We start from the raw sequence: 22345 nt of genomic DNA, 5'->3' as shown, positions 1-22345 counted from the left end.
TCGATGGTGGATGATTGTGTTTATTGAAATTACAAAAAATATTTAAAATAGTTTTTTTAGTTAAAAACTGCAACCTATGTATATGATTTTGTTGATTTGTAGTCTGCTATGACTAAATGTGTTTTGTTTACATTCTGAAGGGTTTGCTTTGTGCTTGAAGAGACTTTTTATGTGTAATTCTCTTGTTGGAATATAAGATGTCTTATTTTATATAATGAAACATGCATGCTAACGTATATTCTGGAAACGTACCAGAAGAGTTTCCAAATTCTAGAGCAGAAGGTAGTTTATGAGGTAAAATAGTTTTCGATCTTTCACGCGTACTATGTACAATACCTCGTTACTCATTACTCCCTTAGACACTTGTCTGATTTATTTATGCACTTCAGCATCTCACGACTTTACGTTCATGTGAGCGCCCTGTTCAGTAGTATATAAACATTCCAGTCGTGTTTTAAATGTTTACGTAGAAAGGCACTGCTGATGCATAGTTTGTAAGCTGCAGTGTAATTCCCCGAAATAGATTTACTGCTACTTTTTGCTTGTATTCCTGGCCCTTGATCTGGATCAAGCCTTTGGAAGGGATTTATTCTCTGATTATCCTGCAACAGCTATGGGTTTCCGTGGCTGAAGACTCGGCTCAAGAGTAACAGAGGACAGGGATACATGAAAAGAATGTAAAATAACTGGGTTCTCTTTTCCATTCACGTTTCATTGACAGGCGTGAGAGTTTCCAGGATGTGTGACCAAACGTTTCTCGCCATCAACTTCGGGCCGTGTGACAAATGTCAAAAGACAAAGCCCCTGATGAATATATACATCAAATCGGAGCCGATCAACTACTGCGCGCTCTGCGTGGAGCTGGTACGCTTTTCTTGTACGGGCCTGCTCTCCCGGAGCCTATTCAATTCTGTCAGTGTGACAGCCATTTGCTTTAGAGGTCCCTGACTTTCGTTTTTCACAAAACATTTTACGTGTGTTTGCTCTAACCCTAATGTCCCAGCCCACTACTTCCCTTCTACCAACCCTCTCACATTTTTAGCTAGAACATAGGGAAGTTACCACAAGGGACCGACTGAAACTAGAGGCAAAAGAATGTGCTGCACGCTTTACTGAGACATGGCAGTCTCTCTTCCATTAATGAAGATTTCTGGATTTCACATGGCTTGCCTGCCAGAGGGAATTTCCACGGCTTCCCACAGGAAGTCCTTACTGATTGTAAATTATGTGGTTTGCAGTATCACTCTGTTGGTGATGCCATTTTGCTGTGAAAGATTTTCATTTATGGAATGTTAATGGACTGTAATTTTTTTCTCGCCAATACTGTACAGACAACTGACCTATGAAAGGAAGTTCCTTAGGAAAGATGTATTAATAATACATGAGACCATTTTATTTTTCTTAAAGTTTTGTGTATTTCCCAGGGCAAAAAGCTGTCTGTCCTTAGTTGTACAAGTGCAGAGCCTGCTCTGAAAGAGCTTTCCTGCAGGCACTGCTGTCAGATTCATGAAATACAGCAGCAGCACTCCATAGACTGAGCGCTAACGCTTATCAATCTTATTCAACTGTCCAGAGTGCTTGCGCCTGACAGCTGACACATGCCTTTGAGCTGCCCTAAACAGAGTTAAAATACCAGATGACTGTAATGGCGGTCACTTGTTCTTCTGGTGATAATAAAAAGGATACCATTATCTTCTTCGAGCTTCAGAGTTGCTGTGTAACTTTGGCAACATAGTGAAGCTACCAAAACTTGCATAGATCGTTCTTTTCTTTTAATGTTTACTACTGTGAAAGAAAGAATAACGACAAACCGCTATATTTTAGCTGATTCTGAAACGGCGTACATGCGGATCGAGGGTAACACAGATTGAGGGCTGTGTGTTTTTTAAACATGATAACGATAATATTTGCAAATCTGGTCCGGGTGGACGACTGTGATATTTTCGTAAGGTTGGGCGTGGTAGATGGAAAACACACAATCTAAAGTGAAAGTAACGCAACATCATTCCCCTTATTTCTACATTAAACATAATGTACCAAAACACTACGGACAGCTTTAGGAGCCTAGAAAGAGCATCTCCCCGGTGACGTCAGTGCAGCTGCATCAGCTGCGAGTCCTGGGCTGAGGCTTTAGTCAGGCACAACACTACTGAAGCCAACAAAACATCTCTGTTTTTCACCCCCTTCCCCCCGCTGTGCTCACCCGAAGATGGCTACCGAAGGGCTGCAGGAGAGTGAGACCCTGGCATCCTTGAAAAACGAGTCGGAGACCCTGAAGTCAAAGCTGGAAGAGGAGAGAGCCAAGCTGCACGATGTTGAACGTGAGTGCCGGGGATGAGAGGGGCCTCTTAGAAATCACAACATCCACCCCTCTGCTTCCCGAGATCATGGAGGCAGCCTGAGGGAATGAACCGCTTTTCTGACATTAGATCAAAAGGCGAAACGCAACATCGGCTGAGACTGTGTCACGGCTGTGTTTCTAGCGCATACGTCAATGGCTAATAAGGTGTTTGTTCATCGAGTTATAGAATATTTTCCAAATGCGAATTACGGTATGCATTTACTCTATATCTCTACAGTATATGCTGCAAGGTAATCGTTTGAATATCATTAGTGCGTATGAACAAATAAAAACACCCTGTTTTCTGATGGCTATAGCGCTGAAATGAATTTGCAGTGCCAAACAGACTCTATTAAATTAGCTCAGTTAAGGCAGTTTGGTCGTGTGCGTGCTACAGTATCTTGTATTGCTTTCAGGTGCAGAAATACCTTCGCTTTCCCGTCTGTGTACATACACGGGAATTTGGGGGGGGGGGGGCTTTCGTAAAACATACAGTATATGCACTATGTATAAAACACTCCGCCCCGATGAGATTTTTAAACTATTTAAAATCCATTTTCATCTGAAAAATAAGGAATTGTCTCATCAAAGTGAACAGCGCCTCTTGCTGCGTTTTGACCTAGGTGTTTTTTCTGTCACGTTAGAAATAGGGTCACATTTAAACCACCTTTACTTGCATTTTTGAGTTTTGCAATAGCGATGGTAGGAATGACAGAAGACCATTTTGAGCAGAAAGCTCCCGAGCCAGGTCTGTTTTTAAAAGGTGTTTCTCGCTGCGCCCGCAGTACACCAGGTGGCGGACCGGGTGGAGGCGCTGGGTCAGTTTGTGATGAAGACCAGGCGGACCCTGAAGGGCCACGGAAACAAAGTGCTGTGCATGGACTGGTGTAAAGACAAGAGGAGGATCGTGAGCTCTTCCCAGGTGAGCACTCGGGGCTGCGGGTGGCCAGATATAAGCGGAACTGCCCGGAAATGAATCTGAGGGATGTTATGCCTTCAACCGCTAACCTGAGCAAATTATCCGCAGTTTAAATCATTCAAGAATAAAGTATGTGAAAAAATAAAGAGTATCTATTACCCATTTCCCGGTACCTCACATATTTCAATCAGCTTGTGTAGCCACTTTTGAGAGCCATTGAGACGTCACTGTCCATGGTCCTGATCTTTTTATTTTTATTCAAAATTGAATTTAATCACTCTTGGCCTACTTAAGGAATATAGCATGTGGCCAGAAAGAGAAGGCAATTTTGATTTCTTCTGATGGTGGTGGAAACCTTTGTTTTCTTTTCCTTTGGTTCATAGAAAGTTTTGATAATGGAAAACACAAAGAACAGGTAAATGAGAATGATAATGTTTTGGGTGTTTTTTTTGCTCCAAAGGTCAAGTGTTACAATGAAAACAAGCATTAAAATTTTATATTGACAGCTGTAATAATGTTGGGTGGCTCTGATGTTGAGAAGGATGGCATTTATAAAATAAAAAGTCTAGTATTCACTGAAATACTATTATGTATACTGTATAACTATATAGTATTATCTTATATGATATAGGATTATGTCAAAATAGAGTATTGAAACACAGGTGTTTCTTATAGAATTTAAAATATTCACAGGCTTATCTTTTTGTCTCAGAGGGTGAAAGTTTTATTTGTCACCCGTCACCGACGTGATTTATTAAAAAGTTAAAATTCTCTTGCGTGCAGTTTTCCTGCCGAAGCACAGAAATGGTTTGCTAATGCAAAGCAGGACCAAAGATGCTGAATTTGCACTAAACCATCTTGCTTTAGGGAGAGCTTTTTTCTCAAATCAATAAGATGAGCACAGTGGTTTAGTACAAAGGATGTAGTGGAGCTGCAAACCCATTTAGTACAGAATATAAATGGAAGGTGATTTGAAATGGAAGTACCACAGGCTTTTGAATTATAAATATTGCATGAAAACAGTGGGGGCATCTTAAACACTGGTGAGAGCTGCTTCCGTTGATAAAAAAACGTGAAGAAGAAAGAAACTAAAGAAATGTGTGTTTTCCCGGTTCTGCAAAAGAGCAACACGATCACAGGGATTACGCCAATTGCTAAGACGAGCCATAAAAGCTCATTTATTTCAAGTGAACTGATAGAACTGTCCATCCATTTTCTAGCTGCTTTATCCAATACAGGGTCTGGGAGAGCTGGAGCTTTTCCCACCAAGCTAGAGGTGCAAGGCAGGGTACATCCTAGACAGGGTGCCAGTCCATCACAGTGCACAGACACAAAATCACACTCTCAACCAGGGCCAATTTTCCCAGAAGTCAGTGAAACTTCCAGAATGTTTTGGACTGTGGGAGGAAACCAGAGCACCTAGAGGAAACCCGTATGAGTATGGGGAGAACATACCGTACTTGCACACATTCTGCACTTTGTATTGAACCTTAATTGTTCCAGAACTATTCAGATAAAGAGTTATCTGGCTGAAGGGTATTAACCCTGTGCTCCATGTTGATTCTTAATAATAAAAATATGCCTTTTTTGGTATTATGTGTATCAGCACCTTTATAATGTTTTTGGGACCACATTTTCAAAAGTTATTCTAGTTTGAATATAATTTTCCAACATATTTCACTCCTGAAGCCCAACAGTGTTATTTGTTTTATTTTGTCACAGGATGGAAAAGTAATTGTATGGGATGCTTTCACAACCAACAAGGTAATACGGATTTATTCTATTATATGAAGTTGCTGTGGGTGAGAGGAGAGAAAGTATGAGCTGAGAACTCTATGTGGTTTTATAGATTTCATCATGACAAAAATGCCGCACCTTACAACAAAAACTTAGGAATTCCTCTACCCATTTCTGATGCTCATTTCCTTCTGAGGAAAAGCAGGACCGGCAAAAACATAGCCCTTCTGCAAATATAATCCTCTAATGGTTTTCCAAGTGGTTACTACATTCCAACACTAATGTACTGTATCAGCTGAAGATTAGCTTTTATTTTTTAGATGAACAACATCTAAAGATAAATGTTGCCCAGATTATGTTAGATATACTGTATGTACCTAGATATTATGAATAAAATGGTATAACTTTGCATCGGATTTAAGGTTGTCAATTCCCGATACTTTCTATGAGATAATCCAGCCATTTTCTAAACACTTTATACAATTCAGGGTCACAGGGGAGCCAGAGCCTGCACCAGCAAGGAACATGCACAAGGTGGGATATACCCTGGACGGGACACCAGTCCATGGCAGGGTACATCCAGACACAGACACGCACACACTCACACCAGGGCCAGCTTCACAGAACCCAATTAACCAGCAAATCTTTGGACTGAAGGAGGAAAGTGGAGCACCTGGATCATATAAACTCTGCAATGTTAGCACTCCAGGAATTGGGGCCCAGAGCTGCAAGGCAGCTGTACTAACCCTTGCACCACCGTGCCAACTTCTCTGAATATTAAACTGTACGATTACAAATGTGATCTGACATTAGTGAAACATCCCTATCATTTGTAAGGATTCCACAATAAGCTTAGAACCCGCCAGCTCCTCATTTATCCTTTGAGCATCTGTGTATCAAGAGGTTGCAGCAGTAAAAACTGCCCTCTGCACTTCTGTTGTACCATTCCAAAGTGTGCATTGGTGGCTGCTTTATTGGCTGTGATGTCTGTTTTATCGTGAAGCAGGTTTTAAATCTGCCTGCGAGTTCAAAGAATTGTATTGTTGGAATGACTTATTTGTTCTCTGACCAGTGTGTGGGTAGCTTGAAATCCATGATCATAGTGTCTGTGTTCCAGGAACATGCAGTCACCATGCCATGCACCTGGGTAATGGCTTGTGCGTACGCACCCTCTGGCTGTGCGGTAGCCTGTGGGTAAGTCACCTCTTTTCTTAGTTTCCAGTGCAGCAGTACCTTTGCAGTCGGGATATTTCCTAACTGTTAAACACCCTGGAACTGATTTAAAGGTCTGTTAGAACTCCATTCATTGGCTTGTATTGAAAAGAATCTTCTCTTTGTATGTGATCCCAATTTTCTCAATAGCTTCTGCTAGTGAAATCAAGAATGCTTTTCTTGTTTTTGTCTCTGAGTTTGCATTCTTCCTTGAACAGTTACGCACCTGAGCTTCATGGCATATTTAGTCTTCATAACTGAAGACAGCAGAGCAAATAGAAAGAGAGAGGTATTCACTATCTAGTCACTGCTTATAAAGCGGTTTGCTGGAAATTAAACCTTAGTAAAAACACCCTGAAATGATCATTGGGGTATGTGCCCTATAGAATTGAGTAGGTAGGATTCTAGAAGCACATAATTAAAAGTAAATCGGTGGAGCCCCTTCAGCCTAGTCTAGTTTGCATGGTTTCAAGTTGCTAATTAATCCCAGGTTTTCTTCCAGCTTTTCCTTGAATGAACCTATAGAATCAGTTTCATAACATGGCTGTGCAACTTGTTCCAGGCACCACCACCTTTGTGAAACGATTTGCTTCTTTTTCTCAGTTCCATTTTCTCTTGCTTCGGAAACATTCTACTGTGCTAATGTTGTAACAGCTACAGCTCACTGGTCACACTAACTCTTCCTTCACCCTTGTCTTTCCAGAGGTTTGGACAACAAGTGTTCAGTGTATCCACTGACTTTTGACAAGAATGAGAACATGGCTTCAAAGAAGAAGTCTGTGGCAATGCACACCAACTACTTGTCAGCCTGCAGCTTCACCAACTCTGACATGCAGGTAGGAGCGTGACAGCAGCCAAGGTACAGAGTATGAGAAGACTACATTGCTATGCAAAATTGTGCAACATGTGGCTTCAGCAGCTGGTTGAGGATTTTAGAAGAATGTATGAAAGACATAAAGGAAAATGAATAAGGTACAGTGGTCTTGAAATAAAATGAAAAGTAACTGTCCTTTCAACTCGACCATTTATATAACTAAATTTATAGGCCTGCAGAAGGTTGTCAGCTCCTTGCCCATTCAAAAATTGTTACACACCTGCACTGAACATTTCTTCATAAAGTTTAAAACTGCTTACAGTACCATAGTGAATTTCAGCCCTCTGATAGCCTACTGAGTTCAAAATGTGACAGGGACAATAACTTACTGCTTAATAATTCATACAGATTAATGCTGCACATTTTTAAGATTCTCCTGGACTCTTTGGGACCTATGTATAGTTTTTCATTTGCAGATATCTGTCATTTTAGTACTGGTACACAGATCTGTAATTCATTATTTAGCAGGGCCTTCGGGGAGATATAGGCTCCATGTGAGTGTTGCATACAAAAACTTCTTAATTTCATTAATTGGAGATCCTTTCAGGTTTCATGTACTCAATCCATCACCCACAGAAGAGGTGGCTTGAGTCACACAGTGGGCTGATTCTTAACAACACCAACGCACAACATCAGGTATCGACTGACAGCAAACAGCTTAGAGCTGAAAACAATACAAAGAACTAGGTTTAGTGATCTTGAAACAAACCCTCTTTAATAGACCACATCTATGTGCTTAGTTACATTTCCCTGTGCAAACCCAAGGCTATAAGAGGAAATGATCAAGAACTTATGAGAATACCACCTCATGTGATTTTCTAACCTAATTATACATGTCTAATTGAGAAATGTTAATGCTTCCTCTTATAATCTATAATTAGTTGAAAGAAAAACCCTTTTTGAAGATTAACACTTGCTGGGTTTTCAGCCCACTAATTTGTGATGAGTTGGACTTTTACATTTTTAACGTACTACAAACTACAAAAGTCAAGCATTAATATATATATACTCAGTCTTAAACATATGACATTATTTATTTTTTTAATTAAAGAACAGTCTGAGAAGCCTGGAGAATCTTCCATGAAAATCAGAATTGCAATCAATCTTTGACTTCTAAGGTCACCTTGTTTTAAGCTCTATTAATGTCACATATGTAGTAATATTGAGCAATATTTCTAGATGGCCTCTTTTGAAGATAGAACAATTACTCTATGTTAAAAATTTATCTTTTGTAGTGGGAGCTCCAGATTGTTCCAAGCCTAATATTGTCTATTGACCAAGAAAACCCGAAGAGAAATTGTGTACTTTTCTTTGGCTTGATCACAGCAGTTGTCATGACAATACCATAGGCCACTGGTTTGGACAGTGAGAGTTTGATTTAACTAATTGAGATGGATGGGGTTCAATTTAATGGAAGTTGAATCCTTTTGTGCTGAAAAAATGAGTCATGCCTCATGAAACCAAGGACATCCTTTTTATTAATGAGTCCTTTAGTGGATTGCTCTGGAGACCCTTTTTCTGTCTATTTTAAAAAAGCTTCACTGGCAGGTCAAGTTTTGTTTGTAGACGAAAGCTTTTTTACTTTTAAATGTATATAAAGATCAGAATACACATGTATAGAAGATGTGTTTTTTTTGTGCAAATGTCCTTTCTCGGTGAGACCTGCCAGTCAGGAAGTAGTGAAGTAGTGAGATCTTTCAAAAACTGCTGATTAAACAGAAAGAATAAGAAAGAAATATCAGGCCATTTTCCTTCGTGGTGCTTTGAAGCCTCTTGGTCACATGCTCGAGATGTGGGTCTTATTAGTCATGGCTCGTTTAGCAATGCTTGTGTGTAATGGGATATCAGTGCTGCAAAGCCAGGCCTGCCACCACAAGCTCCCCATGTCATACCAGCACTGAGGGACGTGGGTAAAGGGTGATGGGAACATGTGTCAGCCTGACGTGCAGATGGATGGTGTGAAACCAGAACAAAGGCCCCAGGCAGTTATTTACTAAGTCTGGAGCAGCAGAGCACAGGATGAAACAGCCTATGTCATTTGTGGCATCTTAGATGAATGTGAAGTTAGGGGGATTCGTCCAGTGTTAATGAGTGCTTTTAATTAAATGAACTAAAGCACTTTCCATGGCATGATTAACACTCAGTCTTTCCTTGGGTCATCTTACTTCATGCACTGTAGGCTCTCTTTATCTTTTCACACTGGAGGGGCACCATTGAGCTCACCATCCACTGAGATGCAGTCTGTTCTCTTGCTCGCTGATGGCTGGGACTGTGTATTGACTGATAAGACATTCGTCACAAGGGCAAATGAAAAAAAGATTCATGCAAATAAAATGAACACACCAGATCATCCATTTAAGCTCATCCCCAGAGTGCTCGCTACTTCACATAAGAAATTTCAAATAAATCTAAATGTAAATCCTTGTACTGTAGTACCATTTACCAGTGATGTTTGTTGTAGGTTATTTCACCTTTGCAAACCTCCTTTCACCTCTTAGTTAATTCAGAACACATTCAATCATATGAAAGAATAGTTTTCCCCTCTATGAAGAAGCCTTCATAACAGTGTGGTGCAAAAAAAAAACGTCAGCTCAGAAGCTGCTTTTGTGGTTCAGTATCTGCATTGTTGCTTGTGATCACAAGAGGGCAGTATCTCTATTTCTAACATTTAATATACAGAAGCAGGAATCTTCCTTGCATTTATATAGTTTTTTTCATCCTAAAGTATCATATTGATCTTGACATGTAGGAGTGGACTCACCCTGGGTGACTCACAGAAGTCATTATGCCCCAGCAGCCCCACTACACAGAAGATCAGTGCCATGAGATATTTACAGTATATAGTGAAGTAGACCTTGGTTTAACATCTCACTGGGACAGCACCCACCACAGCAGTGTCCCTTGTCACTATATTGTGTCATTGGTTTGGAAATTCCAAGTCCTGGGGAAGAGTACCTAATAGTCTGTTATATGAAATGACTTAATATCAATGCATATAATATTCATCTCTGATATTTTGCCAAATTGCAAGACACAAATGTTTTAATTTTGGCAAAATACTTTTACACTTGTTGGGGTAGTAAAGACTGCGTGACTGTATAATTCATGAACCCTCCACCCTCGGGAAGATAAACAAAAAAGCAAATGTATAAATGCCAGAAAACCCTTTACCCACTTCCTAATTTTGATTTTTTAAGATTTTGGGAGAGGTGGAAGACTGGAATAGGTTTTAAGTTCTGTTTTCCTCTGTGCTTCTAGTGATTGTTTTGTTTTGTTATATCTTTATTATGCAGCGTTAAAGATATTTTAAATCCAAGCTCTTCTGTCCAGTCAGCTGTAAGTTCCTGTGACGGGTGGAAGGAATGGGTGTAAGGGCTAGTGGAGGAGGTGTGACTGGGCCCACCGTGTGTCTCTTCAGATCCTGACAGCCAGTGGAGATGGCACCTGTGCTCTGTGGGATGTGGAGAGTGGACAGCTGCTCCAGAGTTTCCACGGCCACGCCGCCGACGTGCTCTCTCTGGACCTGGCGCCGTCAGAGACGGGCAACACCTTCGTGTCCGGGGTGAGGGAGAGCTGCCCATTTCACAGCATCAGAACACTTTTTGAATATCAGCCACACGAACACGCTCTTTACTTTCTTTACTGTTGACTTTTTACCTTGATTCCTGGGCTGCCCTGCTTACAGACTGCTTTCTTTTTTTAAGCACTCCAGTGCAGTAGTTTGACATGTTTGTGAAGATGTTAATCGGTTTCTCTAAATGAGGGAGTGGGCAGTTCTGGTCCTGGAGGGACGATGTGTCTCATCTCTTAACAACTTAAGCCAACTCATTATTAGCTCGATTTAACAGCTTCTCCCAGCTCTTCAGTTGCTGCAGCTTTGACACAGCACCCCCTCCAGGAACAGGCTTGCCCTCCAGAATGAGCATCTTCCTGATGCTGGACAACGATGATGGGAGTACTGGCCAGCTGTGACCTGTTTTGATGACCTGTCTTGCTGCAGGGTTGTGATAAGAAGGCCATGGTCTGGGACCTGCGCTCTGGACAGTGCATCCAGTCCTTCGAAACACATGAGTCTGACATTAACAGCGTCAGGTGAGTGTGCCATTTTATTACACCATTTTTCAGAATGGATTTGCTGATCATGAACTTGAACTAACATTCCACCTTTCACCCGAAAACGCAGAACAGAGGAGCAAAGCCATCTTAATCTTGACTGTTTTTTCTCTCAGTTGTCGATATCCTGTGTTTGCCTTTAGTCAGTTAAAACCATCTAAAGTTAAGATAAGTAATTATTTATTGCTTCATTTCAGATACTATCCCAGTGGAGATGCATTTGCATCAGGTTCTGATGATGCTACTGTAAGTGTTTCAGAGCCTGATTATTTTTAATCAATTCATTGCAGAACTGTTTCGTTTTAGTCTTGTTCATGTAATAGCAAAATGTTTCCATTTTCAGATCATGTTGTAGAAATTATTTTTAAAACCATGTTTAAATAGTAGTTTTTGTATTTATACTATGTAAAAGGGGAATTGTTTTTTAACTAGTTTTTTTCTATTTTATTTTTTTCCCAAAAACAAATTTAGCAAATATAACAAGATAATCGTATTCCCCACCACACTCCTAACCCATTCCCCTCAGAGGTGCTCAACGTTTTCTACCTAAGGACACCCAAAATACCATCAAACCACTACAATGAATCTCCAGGCCAATAATTTACCTTAAAGAGATGGTAAAGATCTAAAGATAAAGATAATCTTTAACCTTTTAAGGTAAAGATAATTTACCTTAAAGAGTTTATAAGTCTATTGGTTTATCAAACTGAGGATTGTGTGTGTATTTGTGGTGGAAGATGTAAAAGCCTGAAGATGGTAATTCATTATTTGTAAAAGTATCAACATAGGTTTTAGTGAATCCCAGAAACGCTCTCATGTTTTGTAATGTTTTTTTAGTGTCGTCTGTACGATCTTCGAGCAGACAGAGAAGTAGCAATTTACTCCAAAGAAAGCATCATTTTTGGAGCTTCAAGCGTGGACTTTTCACTTAGTGGTAAGTGTGCTTGATAGAGTCAGTAGGTACTGCAGGGAATTTAGTAGATAAGCACAACAGTGCCTTCCTCTCAGTTATTGCATTTTGTATACAAGTAGTATTTATATAAAAACAATTATTTTGTGTGTGTATGTATCCATTTCTAAATTCTTTATCCAATTCAGAGTCACAGGGGAGTCAGAGCTTATCACAGCAAACAACAGGCACAAGGCAGGAATGGACACCAGACCATCACAGGGTACACACAGATACAGACAAAAACATGCACGTACTCACACCTATGGCCAATTTTTCCAGCCGCCAATTAACCTACAGTACCAGTACAGTATGTTTTTGGACTGTGGGAGCAAACCAGAGCATCCAGCGCCAGTGCAGTATGTTTTTGGACTGTGGAAGGAAACCAGAGCACCCAGTGAAAAGCCATGTAAAAATACAAAGTCCACACAGATAGCACCCCAGCGCTGGAACTGAACCCAGAGCCTCAGCACTGCGAGGCCACAGTGTTGACCACTGCATGGAGGAGTGTTAGCCTCCATTCCAATTACCATGCATGTTCCTACATGGATTATTACCAAACTGTTGCTACTGGATTTACAGGTTCCAAAATCCTTTCTCAATTATTAATGTTCTTGTGCACATGTCTCAGTCACAAGAAGCATGTACAGTAGCAGGCAATTTGTTGTCGAGACGGGGAAAATATGGAATAGAAACATTGCTGTACTTCAGTGTCAGACACTGGAAAAAAAATTACAAGATAAACATCTCAATATGACAGGTCCCAACAGCTGAGTAGTCCCCAGGCCTGGGAGGGTATGCATTGAACTCCTTTTGAAAAGTGCTTATCTGTCTGCATGATTAGAGCAAAGCATTTGATAGACACATTACTGCTACCGAAGTGCATTCCTTTCCAGTATATTATACATTACGTGATACCAGCAGTGTCTAAGATGACTTTCAATAATGTTTAAGAGCTTATCTGATGAGAAAGAAATCAAACCAGCAGGACAGCCAGAAAGAGCATTTGATATATCAACAGGGGATCATCTTTCTCATTGTCTAATCTGGAATTCCAGCCTTGATGCAGTTAAATAGATACTGTAGCTTCTTAACATTCCATGTACCAATATTCTCAGAAGGCTTTGAAATTCTTAAAAATAGATCATCCATGTTGTCAGAATTGTTTTAGAATACATAAAGACATGTATCACGTATGTGTTATCCCTGCTGGTTGTGTCTCAGATCAAGAGGCTGATGTGTGATAGCTTGCATCTCCAAACACACAATAGCTCATATGCAAGCACATTTAACAGAAAATATACCAAGTAATTATTGTCATATTTTTAATTGGAGAATAGACTATATTGATAACATAGGAAAAGACTGCTACTTTTAAATATTGTGTGATGATGTGTTTATAGGTTAATGAATACTTTTTGTTTTCATCAGATTAAAGATAGATGATATATGTTTAATTAGAGCTTTGTCAATAGTTTCTGAGAACATTCTATCATATAATTAGGTCTGGTACTATTCACCATTCATGTATTCAGTGAGCATAAAATTCTGTAAAAAAATACAGTACCTAAGGGGGGTTTGTTTATTTGCTTGTTTTAACATGCTAAACTTGCCCAAAACATGTGAGAGCTTAGCAATTAAAAGTATGCTTTTCACCTCTGTAAAATAATAACACAGCTGCAATGTATGAAGTCTTGCTAATTAGTGTTTTTTCAAAAAATCTGGGCACTCAATAACCATCACTCTGCCCCTCTTTTTTTAAACTGTCTTTATTGTTTTACACTTTATTTAGACAGATCATAAATCAAAGAATAACATAAAGAAACAAACAAGGGTTTTCACAGTATCCAGTAATTACCATAATATTAGTACTTCTTTTTTCAAAGGCTAAAAAGACACATCTCTTCCTGTGTGACTAAATTCATTTAATATCGATGTGAGTCAACTTTAATTTTAGCGTTAATCCACTCACATGTGCACAGACAAAATAAATTGCTAATAAATAATCAATTATAAATGTAAATGGAGAAAGTCCCCTCCCTCTTGTCACACTGAGACAGTAACAGGAAGGTGCCAAATGTAGCGTAAGATGACTAATTAACCTTGAAAGATGAGTGTTAATACCCTAAACCTTAAGGAAAAAAAACTCCTGACTAGATAAGAGTTCTGAAATGTCATTATAGTCTGATATTGTATTCAAAGGTTTAATTTATGTGGCTGTTTGGGAAAGTATTATATAGAATAACAGGGGAATTCCTGCAGCATACTGTAAATGTCATATTTTTTTTCAGTTTGGCATTTAAAAAAGGTCCTAACATTATTCTTTTTACTGTAATGTTGAATGGGCTTTAACAAAAATACTGTAAGTAAAAATGCTTAAAACAGAATAGTTTTATAAAAGGACAGGTCAATTGCAACAGAAGAAATGTTACAAATGAGAGTAAGCCTTTCAGCCCATCTTGTCAGTTTAGTAGTTAGTAGATACATAATTGATCTGAGGATCTCATTCAGGTGTTTCTTCACGGACGCTAGACTATCAGCTTATACAGCAAGACTGGAAATACTGTTTCATGCTCCCACAACCCTTTGCATAACAAAGGGCTCTCGTTCTCGGTTTTAAATGTGTTTCCACTTAAAAATGACACTTGTCCTCTGGTTTGTGTTTCACAGTTGATTCAGAAGACATCCACTGGGTTGAATTGTCAATGCCTTTGAGGATTTGGATACTTATTATAAACCTGATTCATGCCACAGCTTGTATTAGTGCCAATCCACTGTGTGTATACAATTGTATAAGCTAAAGTATAAAATATTCTTAGTATTTAATACCTTAAGTATTATATATGGAGACATCATCTCTATCCTGTAGCATTGATTAAAGTATCTTCATGCATTCTGAGCCACACTCAACCCACTGAACTCTTAAAAGGGAAAAAATAAGGGGAAATGTAGCTTAATCTATAATATGCAACTGACCTCAGGACCTTTGAGCTTATCTTTCTTCTATTCTTTGTTCCCAGGACGTCTGCTGTTTGCAGGATACAATGATTACACTATTAATGTCTGGGATGTCCTGAAGGGCACCAGGGTCTCCATTCTCTTTGGTCATGAGAATCGGGTTAGCACATTGCGAGTTTCACCGGATGGCACAGCCTTCTGCTCTGGATCATGGGATCATACTCTGAGGGTAAGTGGGGGGTTTCCAGATTTGCATCTGCAGCACCTAGGCTGCTGGGAATTCCATTACGGAATAAAAGAGAACCATATTTTAGCAACAGCAATAGCAGAGTTCAACAAGTTTCATGGAGCAGTACTGTAATTCTGCTTTCAGAAGGGAAGTAGGAAGGTGGAGCATCATCATAGTATAATGAGATTTCAGGTTTCAGAAACAGGTGGCTTGGTTGTGCAGTGGTTAGCATTGCTGCCTCTCAGTGCCATGGTTCCCTGTTCAATCTGGACCTGGGGTGCTATCTACAGTACATGGCTTTGTATGTCCTTCCCGTGTTTGTGTGGGTTACTTCCAGGTGCTTTGGTTTCTTCCCATAGTCCGATGAGAGTCCCTTACTGGTAGGTTAAATGGCTTCTGGGGAAAAATTCCTCTGCTTGCCGGGATAGGCTCCGGTTTCAAGAGACCTTAATTGGAAGTTGTGATTAGACAATAAATGGACATGCTAGAATGGAACTTTAAAATTTCTTATTGATACCAAGTGCAAAACTTTGTCTTCTTTTTTTTTCACAGATCTGGGCTTAAAGTTTATGTGAGGCCTCACTACAAATGAGAATCTGGGTTCCTTGAATTCTACATTTGTTAATCAGGATGCACACTTAACTCTACATTATCTCAACTGAGGCTTCTTTTCCTTCAGACAGCTTCAAACAGCTGAGAAGGTCCTGTGGTAGAAGGATTTGCTTTGTAGGAAAATACCAGAATAGTAATTTAACCATTAGTGTACATTCCGCGTACTGACAACATATAGATAGAATAAATAGATATATAGGTATACTGTACCTTGTCAGATATTCCCTTCTGTTGGCAAGGGTCTGAAGTCAAGGACCTCTTACTACTTTGAATTTTTGAATGTCAATGATTGTAACAGTGTCAGTCCTCAATTTTTAGCTGTATTCCAAATAATGAAAACATGAAATTCTGATTAGCTTTGGAATTCTGTTTTTGTTGTGATCCTGTTAAAGTAACCGATCTCAAATTCTCCTTTATTTAAATTACAGCTAAAATAACCTGCTAGGTTAGGGTTGACATAACAGTTGTCTGTGAAGTACCGATTGGTTTGAACTGTCCTAACAACCTGACTGTTACTGATGCTTTGTGGCCTAAAAGTTCCTATTGCTTTTTGTAGTCAAAGTAGAAACATAACATTCTTGAACTCTGCAGGCAATTGCATTTAAAGATTGTTTTGTTTTACATGAAGAGTGTCAAAGAACCCTGGTTTCCATACATCACCTGTTTTCATTTCTCATCCTGTTCTTAACCTTTAAATTTAAAACTGCTGCACAGGGTGATTATAAAGCTTTGCAGTTACCTGACTACCTGTCTGCATCCATTCATTCAGTGTGCATGAGGTTCACGTGAGTGTACAGATTAGATCAAGGACATGTGAATGGCAGGGGGGAGAAATGTTATCAATTTCTGAGATACAGACAACTATCTCAGAGGAACTCTTCATGGTGCCGATAATTGCAAAACTTCATAATCTCTACTGCATCGGCAACTTAGAAATCTCAAGAAGCACTATAGGATAATCAGGTTCATTCACAAAGTTCTTCCTATAAAGGACAGAAGATATCCTCATATCCAGATCCTACCCAAACGTAAGTTGTGACTGTACCAAACTGAATATAGCTTTGGGTTATGTTATTCTTATCATGTCCATTTCACTTGTTTCTGTGCATCTGTGGTCTGGTTGGAATAACAAGGATAACAGTAGTACTACACCTGCAAAAATCTTTTGCTGTACCGTGGGACTGCACCATAAAGCACCATATGGCTTGTTAGAATATTGCTTGAAAACTAAGCAATGCAACTTTTATTATGTTTTTTGTTTTATTTTTTGTTTCTGTTTTAGGGAAGGCGAATAAAAATAGATGCAGAGTGGATGTAATATTTATAACTTGACAGGACAATGTTAATACTATAAGCGGTAAAGTTGGTGGAATCCGTCTTGGGGTGGTATAGTTCAGAATGTGCATCCAATATTTCCAGACTGATGAAGGCATTAATGCAATGTTAAAGATAAGGACAGCAAAGGGCAAATTCAAATGAATTTTTCCTGGAATGAAAGTGTTGGGGTTGTCTATTTTTCATCTTCCACAGAGAAGAGCAAATGAGGGTTACTACTTTATCATGTATATTGTAATTAATCTTACTTTTCTTACAATCAAATGAACTGGCTAGAAACAAAAATGATCACAGTAGGGAATGCTCTGTCTTTGTGTTTTCACTGTACACGTCATGCACTCTTTGGTTGTTGTGACAGCATGCTAAAATAAGGTATGTATCCCACTCTTAGGAAAACTGTGGTCATCAAACCTGTTATGACTTTTTTAACAGCTCCTTTACATTCATAACAGCTCATTACATTTTGCAGGAGATCAAAACAACGTAAGAATTTGCCTGAATGTAATTTTGCCTTGCTCACGTTTGTCAGGAAGAATGAAAGCAGAATTTCTGTTCACCCATTTTTTTATTGACCTCCAGTTCTGTTCTGGCCTGCTACAGAGTTCAGATGTTGCGTGAGGTGTAAGAGTGATGTGGTTTGCCTAGAATCTGTTGCACTATAAACTTTAGGATACCGTTATTCTCAATCGATAAAATGTACAAAAGGATTTAGTTGTCCTATCAAAGCATTTCTGTAAAAGCATTTACAGTATTGTTTTCTGTAATCTGTCCAGTTTTCTGTAATCGTTTTGTGTATATATTTAACTGATTCACTGCTGGGACTGCTGTACACTGACTTTTGCCCAAATGTAATAAATAGAGTTTTAAATATTGTTACACATTTGTATGATTTTCTCTTTTTTACTGTTGAAGTAAATTCTGCAAATCATTTGTGACTTTTTCAGTTCCAATTCCAATATCAATTGAAAGTAGCAATAATAAACCAAACCTAAATGCAAATGGTCTAAAAATGACATAGCTTTAATGTATTTACTGCAGTTAAATTTAGCTGTTCTTCTAAAAATACTGTAGATCTCTAACTTAAGCTTAAGGATACATTTTTGTGTGGATTTGGTTTTGTTTCTTAGTATTTTAAATATAAATATTTTATTTCTATTAGGTGTTTTTATCAAAATCCTAATAAAAAAGAAAGAACAAAGCTGACTGCATTGAGAGTTGAAATGTTTTGCACTTAAGGTTAAAATTCATGTAAGGAATCAGGTATACAACAAATATTTAATCATTGGGTGTTAATGTACTGAGAAAGTACATTTCCATAATTCAGGAACATGCTATATTTGTTGCAGACTCAAATTAAAAGAATATAGACTAAATCATATTTACATATGTGCTATACTGTAGTTAAAGTAGATCATCTGATTTTGCTGGAATAACCAATTAAAAACAGTATCCCAAACCATCTGTTTTTATTGAAAGCTGGGAAAAACAACAGAGTTCCAGTTAAAGGCAGCATACTTCTGTCAAGTTGGTGCCTGCACTTACTGTAGGTTGGCATAGTTACAAAGAGCAACACTGGTTCATTAATTTAACACAAGATTGCAAGGGGGGAATTCATTATGATAAATCATGATGGTGTCAATAGTGTAGGATATTCAGCTGTGAACAGATTTAAAAAATGATCAAGAACAGGACCAAAACATGAGTCAAAACGATCAGGAAGTACTCTCATAACAAACATTTTTGCTGGACTTTCTGAGACCAAAATACACCATTTAGCTGACTATAAAGGGGGTGTTGTAGTGATGCTATGTATGTATTTTTGACCATGGAGCTATTCTCTGTATCTTTTCAAATTTGTTTGATCATACCTTTACTGTACTGTGAGTCATTTTCTTCAGAAACGTATTTAATGAAAAATATTTTTTTAGTTAAGAGACTAATCTATTTTGATTATTTAAATTAAGAGAGTAATCAGTTTTGATGATCCAGTTTTCATCAAAAGTGGCAAGATGGCCATGATATTTCTGTGCAACACAACTGAATCACTGAGCTGCTTTATTCCTCCTCATTCTTTCCTTCTCATTCATTTCAAATTCTATATATAGATTACATGCTTTATTTCACTTCCTGTTTCACTATTTGCTCTGTATAAACAGGTGCATCGAAGGACAGCAGTAATGGCTCAGATGATCAAGGAATTTACAAGTTCTGAAGATGGATAAACAGCTCAGCAAGCTGTACAAAGTATTGTGCCATAAAAATATTGTGTAAGGAAAGCATTTCGGAAAAATTGCTTCTATTTGTTGTTTTTAAAGTACTTCAAATTAATAATTTTTAAAGCATGAAGAAAACGTCCCAATAAAATTTGTTTCTGCTTGAAAAGTAAATCATATTTGATCTAGGCAATAAAAACATATTTGATACAGCAAGCAGACTGATGTTTGGTGTTCAGAGGTAGCGAATTTGATTTTGTGCTCAAAGCATCAGTGGGTATTCAAACTACAGATAAGCTTCTTGAAAGAAACTCAGGGGCATTCATTTGGAAAGTCCAGTGATCTCAATATGACTCTGGCAAAAAAACGTCTACCTGGAAAAGGAGTATAAAGTAATTTACTTTGATCTGAGACTCCCTAAACTCTTTTAGCTGGAGAAACCCCAAGTTTAAGATTAAACAGAAAAAGCATGTAATATCATACTTCACCTATCACACAATAGAGAGCAATAAATATAAATATAAGCATCTGTATGGCAAGACAATAATAAATTAGAACTTTTCTACTAATGAGAATAAAATTGATTTTTCACAATGAGAATTTTCTCGCCACTGATTATATCTTTATAATATATTTATTATGTAATATAAATTAGTTATAATATAGTTGTTATTATTATTATTAGTTATTATTGTGTTTTTTGGCAGTCACCTGGGATAGCTCTAAAGACCCTCCTGATCTCATCCTCACTCAGACTCTAAGTTGAGAACTGACTCAACTGAAAAAAAAAAGATTTAAAGGGAAACACAAGCTCAGAAAAACCAGAATGGACTTGCTGACCCAACTGTCTTTAAAAATACATGCTAGAGTCTGTCCACAAATCAGTACTTTATGTTTGGATGGTCAATGTGTCATCTGGAAAGCATGTATGGACCACAAGAGAGAGAAGAAAATGTTGCAGTTTGGTTCACTACAGACTCACAGATAATGCTACACTAGGTAAGGTCAAAATTCTGCTTTTGATTCCCAAAGACACAAACATCAAAATTTGATCACATTTTACAATCTGGTTTCTTTTCATAAAATAACTATTATTTAATACGTACATGACCTTAGTCATCCTTACTGAAATTAATTATTTGTGGTAAATCAAGAGAAAACGTTTTGATTAGTGTATTGCCTTTTCTGTCCGCAGTGTTGTAGATAAGTGGTAATTACACTATGTTCTTTGGTTCTATTTAATTGACATGTTTTGCATCAGATATTCATTTCTATGCTGTGAAAGAGAAAAGAAAATTAAAACATGAAAAAAGTTACCTGTGAAAGGCAGAAATATGGTCCATTTTTGCTCCCTTGGTTGTTAGTAGTTATTGAGCTGAGGATCTAAGAATGTTAATAAGGTTACAACTGAGGTGGCCAGTAGGTATGTTGGATAGTTAAAGTAGTAGTTAATGGATCCAAGAATCTTATACAGCCATCGCAGGGCACACACAAACACAAACACCCACAGACTCACATCAGGGCCAATTTTCCCAGAAGGCAATTAACCGACCAGTAGATCTTTGGATTGAGAGAGGAAGCCGGAGAACCCGGAGGAAACTCACATAAGCATGGGACAAACACCACAAAGATAGCACCCCAGGAAATGAATCCAGGGCCCCAGCACTGTGAGGTAGCAATGCTAACTACGCCATCACCATGCCACCATGGTGATGGCGTAGTTAAATGAAAATAATAATAATAATAATAATAGCTTACACTTATATAGCGCTTTTCTGGACACTCCACTCAAAGTGTCCAGATACAGGTAATGGGGACTCCCCTCCACCACCACCAATGTGCAGCATCCACCTGGATGATGCGACGGCAGCCATAGTGCACCAGAACACTCACCACACACCAGCTATCAGTGGGGAGGAGAGCAGAGTAATGAAGCCAATTCATAGATGGGGATTATTAGGAGGCCATGATTTTTAAGGGCCAATGGGAAATTTGGCCAGGACGCCGAGGTTACACCCCTACTCTTTATGAGAAACGCCCTGGGATTTTTAATGACCACAGAGAGTCAGGACCTCGGTTTTACGTCTCATCCGAAGGACAGCACCTGTTTACAGTATAGTGTCCCCATCACTATACTGGGGCATTAGGACCCACATGGACTGCAGGGTGAGCGCCCCCTGCTGGCCCCACTAACACCTCTTCTAGCATCAACCTTAGTTTTTCCCAGGAGGTCTCTCATCCAGGTACTGACCAGGCTCACACCTGCTTAGCTTCAGTATGCTGCCAGTTGTGAGTTGCAGGGTGATATGGCTGCTGGCTAAACAGAATGTTGTAAACATTCCCCTGTGGTATCCTATTCCCGATCTCCACTGGTCTTCTGACAACTTTCCCTCCATCAAGCCATGATGAGAGTAATTTTGCATGGGGTTGAAATGCACATTCAAGGGGCAGCTTCAGTCCAGTATATCTAGTTTAGAAATCCTGGTCTTTCTGTAGCCGTTACTGTCTGAAAACCAGATGCTTGGGTCTGCCTTGCCAATGGGATAACGTGCACTGAAAAAACCAAGGGTCTTTTATTGCTTGAACACCACTAAAACCTATAAGTCCTACAATCTACAACACTTTAAAATCAGCGTCGTTAACATTCACAGTAGTCCTTTAGAATGTCTGTAGCACAACATTTGTTTCTTGCAAAAATCCTAATTTTAAACGATTTTGAAGAACTTCTAAAGTAAAGTTTATATTAGCAAAGAAACAGCCTAACATGTACTGCAATAACACCTCTTGAGAATTATGATATAGTATGAGCAAAGGATTTTCATCTTTTTATGCAACTTTTTTGTTGTTGTTTTC

At 38.7% G+C, this 22345-nt stretch overlaps 2 protein-coding genes across 2 annotated transcripts in view; both read left to right on the top strand.

The window, feature by feature from the left end:
• The window catches only part of myo5c (myosin VC), a 30546-nt gene extending 29713 nt beyond the window's left edge, over positions 1 to 833 (top strand). The window contains exon 42 of the mRNA XM_088640894.1: positions 722 to 833. Within this exon, the coding sequence (XP_088497020.1) occupies positions 722 to 727 (6 nt within the window). The 3' untranslated portion in view covers positions 728 to 833. The remainder of the gene's footprint in view (positions 1 to 721) is intronic.
• gnb5b (guanine nucleotide binding protein (G protein), beta 5b) lies at positions 730 to 18155 on the top strand. The gene is made up of 12 exons (XM_088640895.1): positions 730 to 864; positions 2210 to 2321; positions 3127 to 3263; positions 4983 to 5024; positions 6115 to 6191; positions 6913 to 7045; positions 10502 to 10645; positions 11084 to 11175; positions 11394 to 11442; positions 12034 to 12130; positions 15166 to 15332; positions 15885 to 18155. Exons 1-12 carry the CDS (start codon positions 739 to 741, stop codon positions 15894 to 15896), a joined length of 1188 nt encoding a protein of 395 aa, XP_088497021.1. The 5' UTR covers positions 730 to 738; the 3' UTR covers positions 15897 to 18155.
• Positions 18156 to 22345: the final 4190 nt, after the last annotated feature.

Source organism: Lepisosteus platostomus, chromosome 7, assembly GCF_059453375.1.
Source record: "Lepisosteus platostomus isolate fLepPlt1 chromosome 7, fLepPlt1.hap1, whole genome shotgun sequence".
NCBI classification, from domain to species: domain Eukaryota; kingdom Metazoa; phylum Chordata; class Actinopteri; order Semionotiformes; family Lepisosteidae; genus Lepisosteus; species Lepisosteus platostomus.
This window is presented reverse-complemented; position numbering and strand designations above follow the sequence as displayed.